The sequence below is a fragment of the Equus asinus genome, chromosome 6 (assembly GCF_041296235.1).
Source record: "Equus asinus isolate D_3611 breed Donkey chromosome 6, EquAss-T2T_v2, whole genome shotgun sequence".
NCBI lineage: Eukaryota > Metazoa > Chordata > Mammalia > Perissodactyla > Equidae > Equus > Equus asinus.
Window position 1 is genome coordinate 82,016,043 of NC_091795.1, and position 24,005 is coordinate 82,040,047.

Consider the following 24,005-nt stretch of genomic DNA (forward strand, 5'->3'; position numbering starts at 1 on the left):
CTCAGAAAGGTGGAGCAGGGGAGGCTGGGGAGGAGGCAGCCTTGGCAGCCCCTTCACTTCTCAGAAGAATGTCATGACGGGCAGAAACTCCCTCAGGACACCCACATTCTCACCAGGGTCTCTGGAAGCTCCCAGAGCAGGCACAGAGATGCCAGTCAAAGGAGAGCAGTGAAATGGAAGTGGGGAGGCTAATTCCTCATCAGAGTCCCCAGTCTCACCTAAAAGAACGCACTGTCCCTCCCTTCCCCCTAGATTGTCCCATTAAGCCCCGTGGGAGGAAAACACTGTAATTCAAAAAATCTACAGAGAATGTAACAGAAAATCTTGGGAGCGAGAGGAGACAGTTGGTAAATATAATCTCAAATGTAAATTTCAAGAACTGAATAACATTTTTGAAGACTTCTGATATTAAATTACCCATTGAGGTGATTTCAGTATTTAATAAAGGTAAGACATGCTGAGGATAGTCCAAGGACCTGGATCACAGGATCTCAGTCCTCTGACTCCATAAAAGGAGGGGGGAAAGAAACAGACCCAAAGAAGGGTACTCCAAGGATGTGTGGCCTTAGGTCAGGTGCTGAAAATAGTGAAGGAGTTTGGACTAAATTCCAGGAATTCACCACTAGATTACGAGCTCCTTGAAAGCCAAGACCCATGATTTACTCATATTCTATCACTTGAACATAACACTAAGTGAAAGAAGCAGACACAGGAGAGAATGATTTCATTGATATAAACTTTACGATGTGACACAAGCCAGGCTAGTGGCTCCCTTTGGGGACAAGGGTGCAGAAGTGGAGCTCTTGGGCAGTGACAATGTTCCCTTCCCTGATCTCGGTGTGACTGCACCAGTATATTAGTTTTGTGAAAACTCATTGAGCTGTACACTTTTCGATTTGTTTGGCATTCACCAAATGCTCATTTGAGTAGGAAAGAACAGAGATGTAGGTAAGGGATAAAGGCATTCAATAAATATTAAGTGAGCACATGCTTTGCAAAATTTGTTAGCATAAGAAGAACATGCAAGAGAGAGCTGCACCGAGCTATCGTTCACTCTGAAGATTCACCCTCTGTACATCCATCCATCCATCTATGTCAGCATGGACCAACGTCAGACAGTCATGTGTGAGGCACTAGGGAACTGTGTGGTGGCCACAGAGAAAAGGAAGATCACTGGGCAAGGGCAGGTAGAGAGAGGTGTATGGAGGGAATGGAACACAAGCTGGGCATTGAAGAGTAGGTGATCCATGGGTGGAGATGTGGAGAGGAAGGATGATTCGGATGTGGGATTCCATACTAGCCAAGACATGGAGGTGGATGAGATAGCATGGGGAAGCCCAATCAGAGGGGGACACTGGATGTATGCCAGAGAGGAGGGGGAAATAAAATGAAATGGTAGGGCCAGGCCAGACTATAAATGGCTCTGAATGCCAGGCACTGGGTTTGGAACTTGACCAAACCAGCATTTACTGACCATCCAATATCAGCCTGCCACATAAGGCTCCAGGGAGCCACCACAGGATTCTGAAGGGGTAGGGATAGGGCATGGTGGGATGAAAGTGGAAAGAATTATAGCATGGCAGAGGGCATGTGGTGGAGGTCCCCACACCCTGCTTTAGCTACCAAGCCATCCTGGGCTAAGATGACTCTCAAAGAGGGGAAGGAGCCCATATTGGTGACCCAGGAGGCCACTAGCGAGTAGGCAGCTCTATACCCAGGTAAGCATTTCTCCTCCTTCTGCTTTGCTAAGCTCATCAATTCCTGAGGGTTTCTTAACTCTTGGGAAGGGAGAATCACAACCATGGGTGTGTGTGAGGGGAAGAGCAGCCAACTCACGCTGGGGCCTAACACATTTGAGGCTCCAAGTCTCGTAGAGCTAGAAGGGCTTTGGAAGACCCCTGATTCAACCTCATTTTACTTCTCCAATTAGTCTGAGTCAGAGCTTTCTTCCAAGAAAGGTTCCAGACAAGCTTTGAAAAGCCCTGCCCTGGAGGTCCGTCCAACAAATAAAGAGCTGTCAAAGTGGTGGAGGGGGCACGGTTGGAGGGAGGTTTGATCTCCACCAATGACTTGTCCTTGCTCCAGTCTCATCTAGGGGAAGGCTCGGTGTCAAGGCCGTCCTCCACAGCTACACCAGCCCTAATGGGCAGAAACCACCCGTACCCAAGGATCCCGCAAGTCTTCCTTGCCCAGTCCCACCCAGACGCACGTCCTCCTCACTTCTTGCTGAGTTTCCCCCACGCCTCCGCCGAATCCCTTAGTTGGGGTGTCACCATTAAAAACAAGCGTGCTCCATCTGTGGCTTCAACCTCCCCACGACTCCTCGCTCCCTGCTCCCTGTCTCTCCCCCTTCCTTTTCCTCATTGAGAGAGGAAATGTGGCATTTCCACATGATTCCTTATTCTCTCTTACTCTTGGGTACATCTGCTTTATTCCCTGAGGTAGAAGAAGTAGTAGCAGGGGAGCTATCACATGTTAATTTGAACAGAAATAAGATATTCATGGCCCTTAAGAGAAGAAGGGAGGGAGAGAGCGCTTTGAGCTGAAAGCTACTCTCAGCCTCCTCTCTCCTGTCAGGCTTCCCAATGTCCAACGCGGAGCATGTCTGCCTCCATCATAAATGGGGAACGACTGCCAGCAAGGCTTTCAGGAATGATTTCTATGACATCCTCATGGGAGTGTGTGTGTGCGGGGGACACAAATAATGTTTCCAGATGGAAATATCTATGATATGTGTGATGAGAGTGAGTAAGAAAACAGGACTCACTGGAGAATGTACTTTCCCCGCAGCCTTCAATGTGTTGTGCAGGTGAGGGAGCCGGGAGCCTGGAGTGTCTGACTGCGGAGGAGGTGGGAGCAGGTCCCCTGCCCTGGGGATGCTGGGCTTCACCAGGACAGTGTATCAAGTATAGGTCACTCACCTCCTCCTTCTCTGGGCTGTTCCTAGATTCCACCTCCACCTGCAGGGAAATGGTTTCTCCAATGCTCTTCCTCTTGGATAAGCGGTCCTCATCTGGGGAAGGAGAAGCCCAGAAGCTGGACTCGCAGTCCTCAGAGAGTGAGCGAGGATTAGGCCTGTGCACCACCTCCCAGCCCCTCTGCCTTTCCCTGGCCCGCAGTCCTGTGGGGGCTGGGCACACACGGAGGCTACAGCTGTCCATCTTAGGGAGGCGAGTTTTGCTTTTCAGGGCTAAGATTTCGAAACCACTGATGAGCACAAAGAAGCTGCTCATGACCAGAGGGCATATCTCGACCAGTGTAAGCGTCATCTGCTAACAGCACTAGTGGCTGTCACTCCGGTAGCACTTACCACGTGCGTGTGCCTTCCTTACTTCACCTACCTCTCACACCAACCCTCTAGGGCAGGAATCATTAACATCTCTGTTTTACAGTCAAGGAAATGGAAACTCAGAGCCAAGAGGCTTGTCTAAGGGTTTTCAGGAAGTAAGTCACAGAGAGCTGGGTCTCGACTTCCATAGTTCATTTGTGCTCTTTCTGGCACAATGGGGCCTCTCCCACCCCCAGGGCAGGCTACCTCACGGGCCAGTTACTCCCAGGGACCCTGTGCTGAGGAGGAGAGGTGGGGAAATCAAGAGTATCTCACCATAGATGGCCACTGTGTCTCTCAGCTCTTGTGTGACATCCAAGGTACCATGGAAGGTGACTGAAGACCCCACCAGTCCCTTACACTCAGGGCCTTACCTGGCCAAGATAGCCAGAGGCAGACTGGGGAGTCCTTGAGCAGAGCTCGTACCTGTCAGCTGAGGGATGTAGGGCAGGCAGAGCCTGTCTGAATTGTAGCCACTGCCCCCCAGGACTTCACTGATCTTGCTCTGGCGGAAGAGGAACTCAATCACCACTCCATCAAGATTCTGAGACAGCCTGGAAGACAAAGGAGGGGAGAGGCAAGTGAGGCCCACGGTGAACTAGGATGATTGCCTCGTGCCTTTCCTTAGCATAAAAGCAACACTCATTAAACAAATTAACAAAGAAGAAAAAGGAAGAAGTCACCCACAGTCCCACTTTCCAGAAATAACCACATTTACATTTTGTGCAAAATCCTTTAGTTATATACATTTATGCACACACACAAGCATTGCCCCGTCCCCCACATTCCTGTTACATGATCTATTTTCTTCACTTTAACCATTCTTCCAAAACATTGTGGATGGGCTACTGGTTGTCTGTTGTGTGGATGGGCCATAATTGGTAAAGCCATCTCCCATTGTTGGGCGTTCTGTGTTTTCAGAATATCTTTTCCTTGAGTTCCTCTGATGCTGAGACAATAGTGGCCCACAGACTACAGTCTGAGAATGCCACTTGGATTGACGGCAGCGTCTTGTCAGGAACGACTCCTCCAGGATGCATTCCCAGGGTTTGGCCAGAGTTCCCAGGGGTTGCATCACATACTCTACAGTACAACACACCAACATGGCTCAAGGCGTGGATTATGGCCATGTGATGGGAGTCAAACTCGACCCAGCACTTCTGAGCCACAGGCAGGGTCCACTTTCCACCCTCAAGCCCACAGACGCCCTCAGACCGCCCCCCTTCTCCACCAGCTGCCTCGGGTGTCCCTGACCATGGCCCAGGTGTGCTCCTACCTGGGCCTCTCCACAAACACGTCCTCAGGGAGCATGTACGGAGCCTCTTTCTTCCGGGTCTCTATCACCTGCAGTTTGGAGGAATTGTGATAGAGCTGGGTTCAGCAGGGAGAAGGAGCTGGAACAGGCAATGAAAGATCTCCCGCCCCTCCAAGCATTTCCTCCCTCCCACAGATTCCTTGGCAGAGCACCCTACAGCTGGGCTTCTCAGGGAGCAACTCAGACCAACAGTGCCCTCAGAGCAGCCAGAGAAGCCCAGGAGGACGGCTCAAGCTATCCCCAATGACACACATTCATGGTGTCCTTCAAATGCAGAGGACTTAGCTCCCAAGAGACTGCAGTGTCCTGCTCCTGTGCCCTATTCCTGCTTCTATTTAAACACGAAAAAGGGAGCATAGGTCACCCCAAACCCAGGTGCATTGCAAAACCATTCTGCTGGACAGTGACACGTTGAGCTTCCCTCAGCATCCTTTGCAAATTTTTGACAAGAAAGGTGAAAGTTATGGAGATGGTGAGAAGCAGGAGGATAGTTGGCCTGCAAGTACGTGCAGGAGGCAAGAAAGCGATGATACCACTACTTTCAATGAGGAGGACATCTGGGCATTGCCTCTCCTGCACTACCTCCTCAGCCCAGAGGCTGGGAGGGTCCTGGCACAGTGATACAACACCCTTCCCCACCCCCCCGAGCCAGGCCAAGCTGGCTGAGACCTGGGATTTCTTGTTTTGTTTTATTTTGTTTTGCTAGTGTATTTTAAAGTTAATCCTATCATCATATCATTCCACCTATAAATACTTCAGTATGTTTTAAAATGTCTTTTGCAACAATTGAGAACATTTGATTACAGACTGGGTATCAGGCAACACCAAGGCATAATTGATAATTTAATTAGGCATGTCGATAGCGTGGCAGTTATGTGGGAAAGTGTCCTTTTTTTTTGGCGAAGGAGATTGGCCCTGAGCTAACATCTGTTGCCAATCTTCCTCCATTTTGTATGTGGGATGCTGCCACAGCATGGCTTGCTGAGTGGTGTGTAGGTCCACACCCAGGACCCACAACACCTGGGCCACTGAAGCAGAGCATGCAAACATAACCACTATGACACTGGGATGGCCCTCCATATCTTTTTAGACACATACTGATAAATGCAGGCGCAAAACGACCTGATAGCTGAGGTTTGTTTTAAAATATTTCAGAAAAGGAAAAGAAAAAGAAAAGGAGACAGATGAACCAAATGTGGAAAGATCTTCCTGTTTCATCTCCATGACAGCTATATGGATATTCATCGTTCTACTTACACTGCTTTGTGATATTGGAAAACTTTCATAGCAAAAATTTTTTAAAAGTAGTTTTAGTCCCACATGACCTGAGGGGTGTGTGCGGTTCTGGAAGTGGGGGAGGCAGAGCGGGACAGAAGGTAGAGGAGGGCAGGGAGCAGGTGGCCAGTTGGTGTAGGATGCTGCCCATGCCCGACCCCGCCCTGCTACGCCATGTCACACAGGAGGAAATGCTGCCTCCAGTAACTTCTCACTAGTATCAGTCCCCATGTCAACCCTTTCTTCAACGCCGGGACTAAGCACAGGGCTCATGCAATGAAGGAAGAGTCGTTCTGGGGAAACGCCTGAGCTCCCAGAGTCCTGAGGACACCCACCTCATGGATGTGCTGGCAGAAGGCAGGCACCGTGGTGAGCTGGCTGATGAGGTTGAGGTAGGCGGCGCCCAGCGCGTAGAGGGCACAGCGGTTATACACGGGCAAGTTCTCTTCGTTGACCTGCGCCACGTCCTGTGACAACACAGAGGGGCCTTTGGAGTTTTTAACTGACTAATTCTACTGGCGCCCCACCTTCCACCCAACCTCTCCCCAACCTTCTCTAGAGATGACCCACTTCTCTAGACTAAGCCTTTTTTCAGCATTTGCCCCGTAACTTTCTGGGAGACAGAAGTCACCCTCATCAAAGCTGAAGTGAATTGTCCCCAGAACAATCCATGAGCTGGAGGCTCACAAATACTTGAGTAGAGAGGCGATGACCTCAGTTATCCACTTTGCAGTTCCAGCGTTAGTGACCTTGACTTGCCCACGCTCTCTCACTAATCCTGCCTCTAGGATGCTGTTTCCTTCACACAGACCTTGGGTGATGCTTGGAGGACTGGACTGGCTTGCTACGCTGGGCTCATATGTTAAACTGACAAAATTGTCAGAGATCTAGGGGATTGGGACACAAAGCAATCTCAAATTCCAGAATGAAGACAACCATCGCATCTGGGTGGGCCGTGCAGTGTGTGGCACCGTCAAGCAGGTGGCCTAAGACTCTACCCCACTGACTTCCTAGGTTTGCTACCATTCAGGATCTGATGCCCGCCCAGCTTAAGGAGCCCGGAGACCCTGGTCTTTGAGGTCTGAAGCACCCAACCCGGTTCCCTGCGTCCTTGGGAGTAGACTTCCTCCCAGGCAGACTGTCAGCGTCTAAAGCCCTATGTGGTGCCACACTGGCCGCCTGAGAGTCACGGGGGAGGCTTGTGGAGCCTCCAGGCCCCCAGGCTTGGGGATAGAACTGGGAATATGTATCTTTAATAACTGCTAAAGGCAATTCTGAAGCACAGCCAGCTTTGGGAACCAGACAATCTTTAGACGAACAGGTTTGTTTTGGGATCACTCTGGGCTCACGAGCACCCTCTGGGTAATCTTTGGAGTCTCATTCAGACCCTACGAGAGCCTTGAAATACTAGAGGCTAAGGGGTGTTTTAGCCCCGTAGCCTCCTTTAGCCTGAGGATGGGCTGAAGCCATGAATTAAGCACTCTTTGGTGGTTCTCCAAACAGGATCACGGTGTGTGGTCTGGCCAACCAAGGGTACAGTATTCCTGGGCTCCAAAATAATTGGTAAGCAGTTGCTACTTGCACTCTCATTAGTGCTTGGCCAAAACAGCTCCCTTCCCCCTGATTCCAACCCAATGTCCTACCCACAGCAGGCCCCACCTGAACAGCCAGCACCAGGCGGATGAGGTCTACCACCACCTCCTCGTTGGCCAGCTCGATGCTGATGAGCGCCAGCAAGCCGTATAGCGCTTCATAGTGCTTCTGTATGTTCGTTTCCTCCTTACAGGTCAGGTAGATGTGTCTGTAGAGCTGCTGGGAGTGCTGGGGATGGGGTAAGGGTGGGGCAAGGCCACAGTGGCCAGGGGTGGGGGACAGGAGGGGCAAAGAGAATGGGAAGACCAATCTGAAGGGAGTGGGACAGCTGTGAGCACCCCACCTCCACCCTCAGGGAGAGGATGCCTTTAGAGCAGACCCCAGCGGAAGCGAACACACTCAGGAGTACATGTTTAGTGAAGGGCGGGTCCAGGGAAACTGGCAACAAAAACTTCTGCTCAAATCCAGTTTTAGGAGAACACAATCAGTGGCCCTGGACTGGCTCACCAGGGGTGGTCCTCACTCTGGCCTCAGCGGTGAGTGTGACCCTGGGGGCTTGACTCCCCAGAGAGGTTGGCTGATGATCTGACTAAGCACAGTCAAAGAGGGAGGAGGCAGGCTCAGGGGGCAATGGTCAGTGGTGACATGGGGGCTGGAAGGTCATGGTCCACCAGGCTGGCCCACCAGGGGTTTGCTGTGTCTTGAGGTCGCGCTTGCTAACCTTCTTCATGAAGACGGTGTCCTGCCGGGAGCACTTGTCCACTTTCAGCTTCAGGACAGAGATGTCACTGAGGGTACTGGGAGGGGATGCAAGGGGCCACCTTAGCCCTTTACGAGGCCAGTCAGAGCTCGTGGTGTCATTGGGCTTTATCCCAATGTCGTTAGTTGTACCAAAGCCTCCCAGGGCTCCACCAGCCCGGCTTCTTAGCCCCATCTCCACTTCCTCTAGAGTTCTCAGCCTCTATGTCCTGCCCACTTTTGCTTGTCCTTTTTTCTTAAATACTGATCCAGATTATTCTCTTCCCCCACTTCTTCCCCTCAAATCCCCTCAGTCTCTACTGATAACCCTGCATCCCCTTCCTTCCTTCCCACCTGAAAACTCCCTTTAGAAGCTGCTCTTTATCTCCCAAATCTCCAATCCAGCCCCTGCCCCCCCAGGCACAAGTGCCCTTTCAGTCCCTCCTCCCCGGCAGGACCGTCAGTGTCCATGATTAGCTCTCTAGTGAGTTTCACTGAATATCTGAATTGTCCTCCCACCTGGGTGTGAGGCCCTATTGGGAGTCTTCTCCCGGAGGGGAGACCCCAAGCTCACCTGATGGTAGAGAACTTGTGGCGGTTGCCATGACGATCAATGAAACTGATGAGAATCTCTAGAACGAAGAGGCGGATCTCTGCATCCTCCATGAGGGCAGTGGAGAGAAGGCGGTCAAGAAAGTTGCTGGGCAGGGCTGACATCATGTTGTTGCACTGGAAACCTGTGGATACCTGCCAGGGAGCCCAGGATGGCCGTGCTTAGGAACTCTGGCCCTCTCAGCTGCAGTGAGGAGAAGGAGCAGCAGCCAGCAGAAGCTGGGTCTGAGGCACCCATCCTCTCTTGACATCCCCCACTCCAGCTCTCCCTACCCTCCAGCCTAGGTTCGGGACGCCTTAGGCAACTTTTTGGAACACGCCAACATCCACATGGGCAACCTGCTTGGCTCAGCTCAGTAGACTTGTGGGTGGATGCGGACAGTGTACAGGGACATTAAGTTGTTAAAAGCAAGCCAGGGGTGAACACTAGAGGGGAGCAGGAGCCAGGAAGCCTCTGAACCTAATGTTGGGCACCAGGTAACCCGTTAGGGCACAACCGATGAACACTCACCGCGAACACAATGCTTCCCTAAGAGTATGGACAGTCACTAAGAAATGAGGAACAGTGGACGCACTTACAGCTGGGCTGAGGAATCAGAACCACACACATGGCAACAACCCAAGAGCACACACAGCATTTGGTTACATCTCTTCTGGCACGGCCACAATGGGGGACTTCTGATTAAAGTAGTCATAAATAGACACATCACACGTGATGTGGGCAAAGCAGTCAAAAGCAGCAAAACATATTTACTATTGAGTCCACATTGCAAAACAATGCCTTTGATGATTCAGCAGGCCCTTGAGGATCCAGCAAAGCCTGGTGGCATCAATAGTAAATATCAGTGTTCACTAAAGGGGGATGTATCTGAGGGTGTTCCAAACTGTCACCTTGATAAGAGGCTGCATACAAATTAATGAGGATAAACTCAGCGAAGAAATGGCAGGAGCCCATAGACCAAGGAGGTAACCGGAAGGGGGCAGTGTCATCACCAAAAGTCTTTATAAAAATAGAGACATGAAAGGCTTGGGCTGGGCAGAGGGAAAGGAAGGCATGAGTGGGAGTAGGGGCCTGTGCAGACTGGCATGGCTAGAACAGAGACAGGGGCTGAGGGCTGAGGTGGGGGGTCTAGGGAGGGCAAGGGGATTGGGGACTTTTCAACTTCATTCTGAGAACTTTGAAATCTGGATGGATGTAAATTGGAAACTAAGACCTACTCTTTAATGAGGAGCAACATGTGGGGAACAGCATTTCTAGAAAATTCTTCCTGGGGTTGTATTTATGAGAGGTGAGGAGAGATGGAGACAAGAGCGACTATGAGAATAATTCAGTTGTGAGATGTCCAGCGTTTAGGCATAAGAATACCTGGGGAGCTTGTTACAAATACAGTTCCAGGACCCCGCTCAGACTGACAGCTCAAAGTCTCTAGGGAATCCAGGTATTTTAACAGTTGGTCATGGGAATGGCGTTTGAGAACAATGAATCTAGGCTCCAGGGATGGCTGAGAAGATGTAAAGAAGAGGAATGTAAAACACTGATGAAGGGAAAGGTGGTGGCTGGGGGACTGAGGTGGGCACAAGTGCCAAGGTGGAAACAGCAGGGGAAGGACCTGGGGAGACCCTTGGAGGGGAAAGGGCAGGAACCAATAGACTCCATCTCAATACAGAGCTGATGCTTGAGTGACAAGGCTATCAGTAGCTGATAAGAAACCTGTGTGGAAATTAGAAACAGGTGCCCTGCCTGCTCTGGATGACCCCACTCTGCAGGTGCCCGGCCTGACTCGTGAGTGGAACACAGGCTGGCTTTCAGGCCCCTCCTCACCCCTTTGGCTGGGCATAGTTGTGCAGTGTGCAACCTGCGTGACTGTATGTGGCAGTCTTCTCTTGGTGCCTTGGAAGGAGCTGCCTCTTGCAGAGGCAGAGCAGGAATGGGGACAGGAGAGGCTCACCTGAAGGAGCGATTTCAGCAGCATAATCTGGGTCAGCCGGTTCCTATTCTCCCTGTAGACCAGAGACACAAACACTCACCAGGGTGGTGATAGGGGTGGAGATGCTGCACTTGCCTGCCCAGTTCTCCCTCGTGGTTAGATTCTCCACCAGGCTCATCTTACTGGGGTACCCAGGACAGAGACTTCCAAAGCCCGGAAGCAGAGCAGGGAATTAATGGCTCCCCCACAGCGGGAGGGAGTTATTGGTGGGACAGCCAGAGGAACTGCTGTGGGATCCAAGGGCCCCACTGAAGGCTGCTGAGGGATTTGAGACTAGAAAACAAGAAGTGAGGGCAGAACCAGGACAGTTAATGAGGAGAAAGGGGAGAGCCGAAAAACATGGGGAAGGGAAGCCGGGGTGGAATCTACACTGGGAGAGAAGAGGGGCGGAGGGCATGGTGCACTCACCCGGTCCTCCCCGTCTCCATGGGGTGATGCAGGGAAGGCAGTGGGACCTTGCTCATGATGAAGAGGATCACCTCAGAGCGCTGATAAGTGGGCAACGTGCTGGCAAACGAGCCTGCGGCGGGGGAAAGACAGCGGAGAGGGAGGGCTCAGGTGAGGCCAAGGGCTGCGGGGCTCTCCCAGCTCAGCCCTTCAGCTGAGCAAACTACAGCGGAGAGTGCAGGCTGCTTCCCTAGGGAGACAAGACGCGGAGGGAGGAAACCAGGGGGCGCTCCAGGCTCCAGTTCCCTCACTTGCCACTCTAGAGGCTGTGGTTAGGTCTCCGGATGGAGAACTCTGGGCCCTGGGATGAGGGCAGCGGCCCCGTGCCCATCTAGGCTCTTTGACGGGCTGCTCTGCTCGTGTGAGCCACTTCCGTGAACCTCCGTGGTTTCATCTATGAACTGGGGCTGGTTCCTGCCCTGCCTCCTTCTCGGAGCTGAGGGGAAGTTCCAACGGTTAGGGCAGGAAGGCTCTGAAGGTGATGAGCCCCAACATGCTTATGAGATGGCTCTTAGTTCTCCTCCACGTCCGTGTGCATATACATTTTCTCCACAGCTGTCTCCCTTTCTCCTTCCTTTTCTCTTCCTCACTCCCCACCTCTCCTCCAGCCGCTCAAACGTTGAAGCATCACTGGGGTGCAGGAACAGTTTGCCTCTCTTAGCCTTTGATCTGAAGTCTCAGGCTGAGGAACCCACGTAGATTGTTCTGGGCTCTCACCCAGGCCCGACCCAGGCCAGTCTGTGAGCGGCGCGCACCGTGGACTGACTCCATTTTCCCCAACGTCAGTGAATAACATGATAGGAGTGAACGACAATCCTACAATGCCCTGGACTGACGTCCTCGTGGGCCTCGCCCCTCCCCGGGCCCCGCCCCTCCCCGGGCCCACCTATGGTCTTGATGACTGCCTCCTGGAACATGCGCTCTTCGTGCTCTTTGATGATCTTGGTGCCCAGGCTGATGGCTCCGTCGTAGCTCCCGGTCAGCGCGTAGTCGATGCTGAGCCGCAGCTGCCTCAGCAGAGTGTTGAACATCTCCAGTACCGTGGGCCCTGAGCGCAGCAAGGAGGGAGACCCGAAATCCAGGGCTGGCCCCCTCGCTCCTTCCCCCCTGCCCTGCCTCACCGCGCAAGCCCGGGCCCACTGCCAGCCTGAGGCTTCCTCTGCCCCCACCTTCCCCCACTGATGTCTCCTCCCGAGGAAAACAGGGTCTGAGACCTCCCTACAGTGCCTTGTCCTTTTCTGGAAGGGCAGGCAGCCTCCCGCTAAGGGCAGTTCTTTGTCCTTGGTGGGGTTCCCAGCTCCCACTCACCGACGGAGCCAGTGGCAGCGATGACTGCAGCTTCCGACAGGACCTCCACGATGCCTGCCCGCACCGTGGCTGCGCTGCGGCTGTTGGCATCCAGGTGGCTCAGGAGCTGCTGGATAACCAGGTGGGAGTGCTGCGGCTGGGGGGAGGAAGAGGTGCTGGTCCCCAAACAGCAACCCCCACATGGCCTCGGAGCTAGGGCAGCCCTCGACTGGGACCCCAAGGCCGGTGGGGACAAAAGTGAGGTCCAAGGTCAGTGCGCACTGGAGGTGGGGCCCAGATACCCTGGTTCCTTTTCCTAAGCCCCACCCCCAACCTTGGTCCAACAAGGAGTAGAACCAAATCCCAATGGAGACCTTGATTTCCACCTTTTCCCGGGCCCTTTCACTTCAAATTGGTCAAAAGTCAATTTTAAAGTATTGTCTTCCTTTTCATTTTTTCCCAGGTTCCAGGTCTTACAGTAAGGGCCAGGAGAAGCCACATGGCTGAGGCAAGTGCTGTTCAAAGTGTGACCCAGGTGTATAGGACCAGTTTAAGATCTGTCTGATGCCGTTTACATTGAGGTAAGTACAGAAATTGAGAGTAAAGGTTTAAGTAAGCAATTTGACAATGCCGTGGCAGCCAAGCGTGGTCTGTGGCTTGTATTTTGCATGGATTTTTCATTTGCTTTATCTAGGGGTTCTTTTTAATTGTGTTTTATAAAGTATTGGTGTGTGACGTATTAGAAATAAAACTAAACTGGTCCTTCTCCACAGCCGGGTTAAGCAGCACTGGTTTAGATAACTAGGGGCTTCGGAGAAGTCACAGAAGACAGCTGGCTTTCTCCGTAAGTGCCCTGGCCTGCTCTCAGAAGTGCCCTTGGCCAGGGGACAGGTGGAGCAGGGCAGCCACTGTACCTGAATGGAGTACATGATGATCTTAAAGCAGCGGATGGCGAACACCTTGGGCTCCCAGAGAGAATGGTTATCCAGATGGCTGCGAGGGAGAGAGTATGGGGGAATGGCTGTGAAATGCAAAGTGGCGTTAGGGAGGAGGGCTTGGTGGCAGAGTGACACCTCCCGAGAGACTCAGCCCCTCGCATGGCTCCCAGGCAAGGCAGGCAGGGCTTACAGGTGCAGCTGAGAGAAGAGAGGCACCAGGGACTCCAGGGCAGTCCCAGCCCCTGAGTTGGAGGGAGGTCAAGGAACAGGGCTCTGTAGTGTGGACTCAGAAATGCATCGGGCACCTTCCATCAGCTTCGGGGGCCCTCCTACCAACTGCTCTCCTGAAAACTGCACTTGGCCGTGTGTGGCAGCTTTTGCTGTCACAATTCAGGGAACACAGGCACAGAGAAGGGACTGACTTGGCCACAGCCCCACAACCGTAACACCTCCTTCCCTTCTCCCAAGCCAGCAAGGAGATGCCGGAATTTGAAACACTTCAAAGCTGAAGGCTGGGGGGTGTGGGGGTGGGGGAGAGTACTCACATGAGAACAGGCTTGATGGCGTTTTTGATGTTGCCAAAGGCAGCCCGGCCCAGTAGTTCCCGAAGGCATCTCTCGGCCAGCTCTGCCGGGTTCTCCTTTTCCTTCTCTGGTGCTTGGAGGGGCGAGGGAGAGCGGCTGTGGAAACACACAGCCACATGGTGAAGGACAGAATGCAAAGCTGGGAGGCAGGCTTTGTGAACGCCTGGGTTTCTGCGCTTCATCATGCAAACGGTGAGAGTAGGACAAGCAGGAATTTGAGAGAGGCTGCCTGGGTCACAGGGGAGACATCCCTGTGAAGAAGCCCAGAGTGGAGGAAGACTGGGAGAAGGGATAAAGTTCTTTGTCTGGAAATCCTTAAGGATAGGCCTGATGTGCCTCTGTGGGAGGGGCAGATACCCTTGGGCCTGGTGACGGACAGACCATGAGTGTCTCCGTGCCCCCAAGTCTTTGGATATGAAGAGAGGGAGGCAGACAGAGTAGGAGAAAGCAAACGAAAGTGAGAGAAAGAAGGAGAGAGAGGAAAAATAGAGAGAAAGGAGAGGCACGGTGGTTGGCTCAGGTGTGACTCAGTGGTACCTGAGTCAAGGGAGTGGGCCCAGATCTGGACAGCAGAAGGAGCCCAGGACTCCCAGCCCTGAAACCACCATAGACCACTGCCTGAGCTAGTCAGGGAGGTGCTATTCCAGGATTGGCCACCAGAGGGCACACTTACCCCCCCATCTCCAGCAGCACAGGTTCCACTGACAGAAAGTGGGGAAGCCAGTATGTTCAAGCAGTGTGGTGCCCACCCGAGGTGGGCAGCAACATTCCCTCCAGTCCATTTCACAGAGGAGGAGAGCGAGGGGCAGCATCCCACATCTGGGGGCTCCCAGATTAAAACCCAATATCTGCAACTTGTGTCAAGTGACTGCTGGTCCAGCAGGCATGTTTTAAGGGCCTGAAATACCATTAGGAAGTGAGGGAGGAAGCAAGGTCGAGGAGGGAAAAGACCTCAGTAATTGGAGCCATGAAAGGCATTTTAAAACCGCCTTGGCCTGCTGTTTCCAAAGAGACAGAGGTAACCCGACCCTTGGTTCTCTGTGTTCTTACCAGCACGCACACCTACCCCCAGGGAGCCCAGCATGGTTACTGCCCTTCCTTCAAGAATGCAGACCTTCAGGGACACAGCGGGCTGGCAGAAGTCCAGACCCAAGGCTCCTAGGGAGCCAGCCTTGGACTCACTGCAGAACAGGCCACAAAAGCCAAGATCTCTGGCCTTGTAGCTGGGTTTTACCAAGCAGCCCAAGCCATGTGATTCCCAAGCAGCGGGGGAAGGCAGCCTGGGAGGGCTGCCCATGTCTGCTGTCCAAGCACCCACCCTCGCCTGCTTACCTCTCCGCCTCCTCCACGTGCTGCAGATTGAAAAGCAGCGATGGCACGATCTTGTCCATGTGTTGTGGGTCCCAGATATTGGCCTGCAATTCGTCATTCACTGTCTTCCTCACCACCCCTTGCAGACCTTTGATGCCCGACATTCGGATTCTGTAAGGAAAAGGTTGAAACGGGGCCATGACATCCTCAGGGCCTGAGAAGTCCAGCTTCTGTGGCAAGGAGAGGAGCACAGTGTGGGGGTTAGGGATGCGTCTGTCTATCAAAAGGCAGAATGGAGTCCACCGTCTGCTCTTCTTGTGATCTGGCCTCCAGGCTGGCTGGCTTCGTGTGCGGGTGGATGTGAGCACAGGAAGCTGTGTCTTCTGGCCCCAGATGGCCCTTGCCCCGCTACCACCTGGGCTTCATCCTTAGCGTGCCAGTTGCTCCAGGCTTCTCCTCTTTAGTGCCCAGCTGGGTTTGTTCCAGCTTGAGCCCAAGATATAAAAGCTCAAAACGCTGCCAAGAACTGATGAGGCAGAATCCAGGGCTATGAGCAATTTACAGAAAGAGGGGATCTGGAAGGAGAGGCACAGAGCGGCCAGGCTCTCCGGGCACAAAGGGGTTTCGGCTGCAGCTAAGCTGGCTGAGAAACCAGAGGGGGAATTGAGTGACAGCGCAGAGGGCATCCTTTCACACCTCGTGAGTCCCTACTGCACTGACCCAGGGTCCCTGCGGGAGGGGGCCTCTTTACCGGACGTCTATTTCAACCTGAATGTCGTTTTTTCTGTTTTTAATCAAACTTTTTTTCTGGTTATAAAGTAATACATGCTAATTACAGAAAAGTATGAAGAAGATTTAGCCCTACCATCATCAAAGATAACTGTTACTGGCATTTTGGTGTCTTTCTTTTCTTCTGTGCATAATAGGTAACAGAATTAAGAACGTATTGCATATATAATTTATTTTTTTTTCCCCCATAACATCCTATCATGAGCATTTTCCTATATCATTAACTCTTCATAAACACGTCTGAGGTACTGTCATGAGAACTTTCTAAACTAGTCCCCTATTGGTCATTTAAGTTGTTTCTAAATTTTTTGCTACTATAATAATGCTACGATGGACATCACTGTATAAAATATTTTACTATATTTCAAGTCATTCCATGAGTGGAATTACTGAATCAGGAGGTAAGAAATGAAAGGCTCCCAATATCGCCAAATTACTCTCCCCGCCCCCAAAGCGCAGGCTGCCGGAGAATGCCATTCTCAGCGTTCCTCCTCAGCACTGGGGACCTCATTTTAAACATCTGCTCTAATTTCTTAGCTCAGAAGGATCCTCACATCTTCTAGCTATTTCAGTTCATGTCCTTTTGATGACTGTTGGAGTTGAGCAGTCTTTCTAAATATTTAGTTGCCATTTGTATTTTCAGCTTCAGTTTGAAGTGCAGTTACCAGGGTAACCCTGGGCCTTACCTGGTGACGGTAACTGGGAGGCAGGAGATGCCTAATAGCACCAGGATATGCTGGCTCACGACCCATCCGGGCCAGGACCATGGGCAAGGATTCCCCTGGGGAGACACTCAGCTGCTTTGATCTTGACCCGTAGTCAAGACCCTGAGCCAGAGGCTGTCCAGACTTGAGCACGAAGTAACTGGAATACTGTTCCAGTCACTATTCTTGGCTCTGGGTTGAAAGGCCCTCCCTAATGCACAACAGAAATATATCCCAAACATGCTGGACTCGTGTGTCCCACCCAAGGGAGTCTGGCTGGCAAGAAACCAGGCCCGGGGATGGGAAATTTTCTACCCAGGGCATCCTCATGCATGACTGTGAATTGTGTTCTTCATTCCTTCCATCTCCCCAGACTACCTTCCACATACGTACACACGTCATTCCAGGCTGACTGACGCTTTCAGAGTAAATTCTGAAAGATCAGACCTGGGGAGAGGCCTGCTCCTCTAACTGCTCCTTCTAATGGGCTCAGGGGAGGCCCACCCACGTGCAAGCAACCTGGGAATTCTCTGAACCCCAAGGGACTACGTGCACTTGCACACAAACACACACGCACCCCTATTTATAAGACCCAAGGGTAGTTCTTGGAAAGCAGCTCTGGGCTCTGCAAAGACTGCGAATAAACAATGGGGAGACCTCAGGGCAAAGGGGTGCAGGGAGGTTCTGGAAGAGAGAGACGACAAGAGGAAGGCTGACTGAGGCACACTCCTCTCACCCCGGCAGGCCCTCCAGTCATGGATGCAGGTGCCCGTCTGTGGGTGCTGATGGCACTGCCCCGTTGAGCAACCTCAGCAACCCTCCTCCAGGTGTTCAGTGCATGCCCAGCGCCATCAGAAGGCAGTCCTGACCGTGTTGCTTCTGCGCCTGCTCCGCCTCCCACTGTGGATTGTGTGTGTGTGTGTGGTTGTGTGTCACTGTGCATGTGTGATTTGGTGTGTGTGTGAGTGTGTGTGTAGTGGCACGAGGAGTGTCCCCTCCGTTCCCCCTCCTGAAGGCTTGGCACTGCCTGAGTGGTCAGCTCCTGGTACAGCCACACCTGGTTACAGACCTGCCACCCCCCCCAATGCCTGCTTGTGGATGGGCCCCAACTGCTCCAGCCCCTTGTCTCTCAGCCATTTTGGAGTGAGGTGGCTCCTGTGGCAGCCAGTGCTGAGAGAGGACAAGGGGCTCCTGCCTCCTGTGGCCCCCACTGCCCTCATCAGAGGCGCTGGGGCAACACAGCCCCAGGGAGCCCATGACTGGTTCAGGGGATGGGTGACTGGGGAGGCTGAGACGCTCTCAACCAGTCACTCAAGGACCTGCCCGGAGTCATTCCACAGGCTGGGGAGCTTTGGGAACCGGCAACCTGGGGGATGGAGGGATCACTTTCTGTTCATCTAACCCAGACCATCAGCTCTGGTGAGCAAGCTGCTGGGGGCACACAGCCGTCTTTGACTCTGCTGTTGCACAAACATGGCACTTCAGGCCCCTCTGAGGTGCCGATGTGATGAACGAGGGAGCTATCAGCTGAGTTCCGGAACAAACCGATGGAGAACTGGTCAACGGTGGGCCCCCAGCCGCTTCCTTCCCCGACTCCTCCCGCAGCTTTGGTTGGTATGGACAGCCTAGCCCTCCTCCTGTCTCCCTCCATCCTTCTTTTCCCTTTGAACACAGTCCCTGGTTTCATATGGCTTCCCCATGCTGAGAACACACTCTGCAGGCAGGGACCGACTTCTCATCCTTTTGCACCTTATTGTTCCAAGGACAATGCTGGGCACAAACACCTGCTTATGCCTCCTCACCACCTACTGCTTCGTCAGGCTGGCGCTGTGTGTTGGGCTTTATCTGCACAGGTTTCTGTACATTTCTTTGTGATTTTATTTGAGGAGTTTTATTTCTATATCGATGAGTGTATTTCTGTGAGCTAAGTATTTTTATAAGTTTGAGTATGTGGGTAGAAGTGTATTCTGTAATTCAAGATGTTTATCTGAAAGTGTTCATTCATTCACTCAACAAATATTTATTGAGTGCCTCCTCTCTCCAGGCACTGTTTTAGCTCCATTTAGCATCAGTGGACAAGACGATGATTGCTGCTCTCACAGAGCTTACATTCTAGTGGGGAGAGACGACAAGGTATAGAAACATAGTAGGTAAATTATGAACGTGTTTGAAGGGGATGTGTGTTATGGGGAAAAAACAACAGAGCATGGAGAGGGAAGAGGGACGTTCGGGGAAGGAATTGCTGTCAAGGGGCCATTTGAGCAAAGGCTTAGAGGAGGTGAAGGAGTGAGCTATGCAGATCCATGGAGGAAGCATTCCAGGCACAGGAACAGACTGTGCAAAAGCCCTGTGGCAGGAATGACCTTGGTGTGTTTGTGGGGCAGCAAGGAGGCCTGCGTGGCTGGAGGGGACTGAGTGAGGGAAAAGTGGAGGAGATGAAGTCAGGAGGGCAGCAGGGATCAGCCTATAATGTGAAGCCTTTGGCTTTTTATTGGGTATATATTTTGATGGATAACAGTGAGTAGGTGTGTTTTGGGGGCGTATAAATGCACGCACTTCTGAACAAAAGACAGCATGGGTGTGTGCGTGTGTGGCTTTCAAATTGGGCTCACAGGACCATTCCCTTACATCTTGCCCTGTTTTCTGCCCTCAGAGGCTGTTCCTTTAGAAAGCACGTGTGGGGAGCCCAGCTCTGCCTGCTTGCCCTCCTAAGTCCCACCAGGTGCTCTTTCCTCCCAGCATCATCAAACAGAGGTAAACGCCAATGGACTCAGACATGCAGCCCAGGCCGGGAGCTCCCTAAGACCCACCAACGCCTCTGTCATTTGCTGTGCACCCCTCAGCTTCCCCTGTACTCACTTCGTCTTGATTTCCAAGTCATCATGGCTGCAGTGGCACATTTCACTGAAGCGGGACACAAAGAAGTCATAGCTGCGATGGTAGGAAGGGGTGTCCTCCTCGATGTTGGCAAACTTCACAAACTATCCGGAAGGAGAGAGAGAAATGCACCTGAGAGGTGACTCGCTGTGCTCCTCACCTTTGGGCGCTGGGACTTGGTGTCCCCAGATCCCCTGCTCTAGCAAAGCCCTGGGACAGACACGTCCTGGGAACCACGCCTCCCAGGGCCCGGCTCTGGTTTGCCTCCCAGAGCACACTCGGGAGATGTGATTTCCAATCCTGCTCACCTTTCCCATCCACACAAGACCGGACCCCATGGCCCTTCTCAGCCCCTCCCTGCTGGGTGAGCAGAGGACGGAAGGGACGAGAAAATGAAGGGGATTCATTGAAGCTGCTGCTCCCTTTTACGTCCAGGGCTGCACCAAACACACACAGGCTGACAGGCTGTTAGGAGAACAGTGAAACTGAGCGAAAGCCAACGTCAGCGCATAGAGCACCACCCTAGAATGCCTTCTGGGGAACCAGAACAAATCTGAAATTTGATTAAAAATGTAAGCCCATTTTATTGTTAAAAATTTGAGTAAATTTTTAAAGTTCGCCATTTCAGTTCAGGAAGTCTTACTCAGCATTCTCAGCTGCTGGATTCCTTCTGCCATCACCATTCCGCATATTTGCAATTCTAATTAGGACTTAATTTCAACTAAGTCCCACAGAGAAGCAAGAATCACAGACTAAGTGGAGTTAAATTACTAAAAGAGAAATATAATTCTTATAGGTTATTTTGTTTAATGTTATAAATTTAGTACCACAAACAGCTCTAAAAAGATTAGACTTAATATAAAATCTATTCTCCACTATTCTCCTTGTATTATTATTTAATTTTTATAAACGTTGGTTGGCTCAAAAAGGATAGACTGTTATTCCTAAAATTATCTAGTTAGTGCACACTCATAATATTCAGTATCAATTGTCAATCTGTTTCCCTATTTAATTAAAAATTGTTAATAACTTTTTCTGAATGAAAATTAGCAACTTCCACAAACATCATTAATTATTATAGTGTTTTGTTCTTGCAATAATAAATATACATTTATTTTCTGCTCACTGATAGGATCTCAACACGCAAAGCAGATAAAGAGATCTTTCCTTCCAAGTTACGTCTGACATGCGTACGTATACTTGGAAGCGGATATTCTGTTAGTGGCAATAAATTCAAACAGCGTTGCTTGCATTGTTGATGTGGTTGTGCAGAAGAGGCATAGTGGTAATCCACGTGATCACAAGATCATCGATTAGACCCAGATTCAGGAGTTCCAGAAACAACGATAAAGTCGGCCTTTGGCTACATGACCTTCCTAGGCCCCCAAAGGCTAGAACACAGACTTAGGCAGAAGCGAAGTTTGGCTGATGCTAAATTTGGATGCACTGCTGCTCTTGACCACCGACAGGATGTCCCCAGGCTGCAGTCCCCACGGCAAAGCCAGGCGTGGTCAGGGTGTCTGTCTGCTAGAAGGGGACACACAGCGATAGGGGTTCTAACTGCAGATCTATCTATAACTGGCGGTGTGACCTTTGAGGGGGACATTTAACTTCTCTTATGTTTGGTTTTCCCACGCGTAAAATAAGCAGCCCAGTCTTCATTCACTAAGGTTCTTAATTTTTTAATTTACATTGTGTCTACTTCAAATATGATGAAGACCACCTGTGTGCATGCAAGAGTGCACATATTTTAGAATAATTAAAATAAGACTGAAAAAAAAGAGGCCAGTAATCAAGAGGGAGAAACAGTCAAACAAAGACTTTGCCCCTAGCATTTAGCGACTGGGCAGACTCCTGTGTATGCCGGGAGAATGATGCCCACACTTCATGCTCGCTGGCTCTGGAGTTTACACGCTAATAGCAGCGGATGTTTAGAAACTTACATATGTCAGGTACTATTCTAAGCATTTTACATACATCATCTCTTTTATGTCTTAAGATGACTCTAAATTAGACAGAGATTGTTATTCTCATTGTACAGAGAAAGACACGGAGACCCACAAATGTTACTTTATCCTGCTTTATCCCTGCTCCCTGCTTCCTCCAGCGCCTCAGGCCAAACAACCCAGGAGAGCTGCTTTGGGGATGGGGGGGGGGGCACAGTATTGTCAAGGAACAAGCAGAGGATGAGGAAGTGGGGTGGTGGGTGGGGGTCGCCTTAGTTTGGGCTTATTAAGGGTGCTGGTTTCCAAACACTACACTACAGCAGAGTCAAGGGGGCTTGGTAACCTCGCAGATTTCTGCCACCAGCCCCGGACATGCGGACATGCGGAGTCAGGCTTGGAGGAGGCCCAGAATTTCCCTTTTAACAAGGTCCCAGGAAACTCATGGGATGGTCTGAGGCCCACGCTTGAGAAACACGGCAGGACCTATGACAGCCAACCTGGCCTCGTCTCTTCCCCTCCAACCCCTCTCCCAACACTGATGCTTCTCTGAACCGATTCCTGATCTCTGGGAAACCTGACGTCGAGTTCCCCTTCACTTTCGACTTTGACTTTCCTCTTCCTCATAGTGTCATGGAGCCACCAGCAGGACCTGCATGCTCCGTCACGCCCAGTGTCCCTTCTGACTGGCCGTTGCCCATGCTGTTCAGGCTGCTAAATATTTCGATTATGACCCCCCTGGCTGTAAGGTTAGAATTAACATTACAATCAATTTTTAAAAACTGAAAATTCCGTGACAGCCACTGAGGTAATGCAGGTAACGTACAGAACACACATGGGGTTCCCTTTCTAAAACCGTGGTGGCCTTTTTCTAGGCTGGGCCAGCAGTTTCTCCTGAATCTCTCCCAGCTGGGACAGCCACAGCTGCTAACCTCACCGGAAAACTCCCTCATTCTTCTCTTCTGTGATTCTCTGCCTCCCTGGACTTTTGCTCTTCTGTACTTTTCTTCTCTGGGAACTTAGTTTCAATTTCAATTTTGTCCAAATTTCAATTTGGACATAAGGCTTCTATTGAAGCAGACTGCCCTTCCCTTCATCTGCTGGGCCCACAGTCAGACGCTCGTCCCCTTGCTCTGCTTCTTGTCATCTGTGTGACTATGGACAAGTTGTGTAACTTCTGAGCCACTGTTTCCTCATCTGTAAAATGGGGACAGTAGGAACTATGCCATGGGGTGGTTGCCAGGGTGAAATGAGGGGAGGTATGCAGAGTGGCCGGCACGGTGCCTGGCACTGAAGAATGCTCAAAACAGAACTGGGGTGAGCACGGTGACTGTGGTCATTTATGGTCTGCTCCATCCACTCCTGGCCAAGGTTCAGGTGCAGTGACCCTTGTCCTTTCCATGCCACCAACACGGGCCCAGCCAGGCCATCACAGAGGGGGAACCTTGATGGGCAGCATGGACTGTGCAGACAACACAGCTCAAATGTGACACTGGGGCGGGGCAGAGACAAGGAGACAAGTTACAGCCACCCTCCAATGAACTGGTGCCCGAGGGTGGGAGTGGGGACAGTGACCGAGAGCAGGGGAATTGGAAGATGATGGCCAAGCCCTCTGAAGCACCACTCAGGGGCTGAATGTCATTTAGTCCAATGGAGTGAGACAGAGCACAGCACGGAGGCGCAGGAGGGAGGGGTGAGAACGGGAGCTCCAGCAGCCATCAGTGCAAGACGGGGAAGAAATGGCCAAACACTTGTTTTCTGCTCTTTAAAATGCATATGTCGCCTCCCAGGAATATGAATAAAGTAGAGAAAATCAAGAAAAGCTCCCTGAGCTCCTGGAATAACAGGAACTGTGTGAAATCAGGACTTACTATTAGTAAGGTCTTATTTCTAAGAGGCTTAAGCTTTTTATGGGTCCTACAGGATTTAGCACCGCACAATCCCGCAGTAAGTGTTTGTGGGGCAGTGTACAAATACGTTCAAGACACCGCTTAAAAAACAGTGCTCTATTCTTCACACGTCTGTGGCTCCACTCAGGTGCTTTCCCATCCCATTTGATCAGAAAGACAAATTTCAAAGATGGTGGTAGTGAAGCTTGTCTGCTTTGGTTTAACTCATACCTTGTTCTGTTGGAAGCCTTCAAAATATTCAAAAGGCACGTGTCCTTGAAGAAGCTATTTATAGACACAGAAGTTTGTGTCAGGAGCAGCCACACGAGGCCCAGTACCCCGTCTTTAACACCAGGTGTGGATGGGAGCAATTTGCGAAATAAGCAG

At 51.4% G+C, this 24,005-nt stretch overlaps 1 protein-coding gene across 6 annotated transcripts in view; it reads right to left on the minus strand.

The window, feature by feature from the left end:
• Window positions 1-24,005, minus strand: part of EFR3B (EFR3 homolog B) — an 86,675-nt gene that overhangs the window by 8,110 nt on the left and 54,560 nt on the right. For 3 of the 6 annotated variants that reach the window (XM_044772065.2, XM_070512496.1, XM_044772063.2), the window contains exons 5-19: window positions 19,769-19,890; window positions 15,438-15,587; window positions 14,067-14,201; window positions 13,498-13,576; window positions 12,605-12,740; window positions 12,183-12,344; window positions 11,258-11,369; window positions 10,811-10,862; window positions 8,824-8,996; window positions 8,233-8,308; window positions 7,578-7,739; window positions 6,254-6,385; window positions 4,605-4,672; window positions 3,755-3,882; window positions 2,922-3,013 (exon numbers count right to left, since the gene is read on the minus strand). In XM_044772065.2, coding sequence (XP_044628000.1) covers window positions 2,922-3,013; window positions 3,755-3,882; window positions 4,605-4,672; window positions 6,254-6,385; window positions 7,578-7,739; window positions 8,233-8,308; window positions 8,824-8,996; window positions 10,811-10,862; window positions 11,258-11,369; window positions 12,183-12,344; window positions 12,605-12,740; window positions 13,498-13,576; window positions 14,067-14,201; window positions 15,438-15,587; window positions 19,769-19,890 — 1,779 coding nt within the window. The remainder of the gene's footprint in view (window positions 1-2,921; window positions 3,014-3,754; window positions 3,883-4,604; window positions 4,673-6,253; window positions 6,386-7,577; window positions 7,740-8,232; window positions 8,309-8,823; window positions 8,997-10,810; window positions 10,863-11,257; window positions 11,370-12,182; window positions 12,345-12,604; window positions 12,741-13,497; window positions 13,577-14,066; window positions 14,202-15,437; window positions 15,588-19,768; window positions 19,891-24,005) is intronic. The other 3 variants (XM_070512497.1, XM_070512494.1, XM_070512495.1) reach the window with 2 other exon arrangements.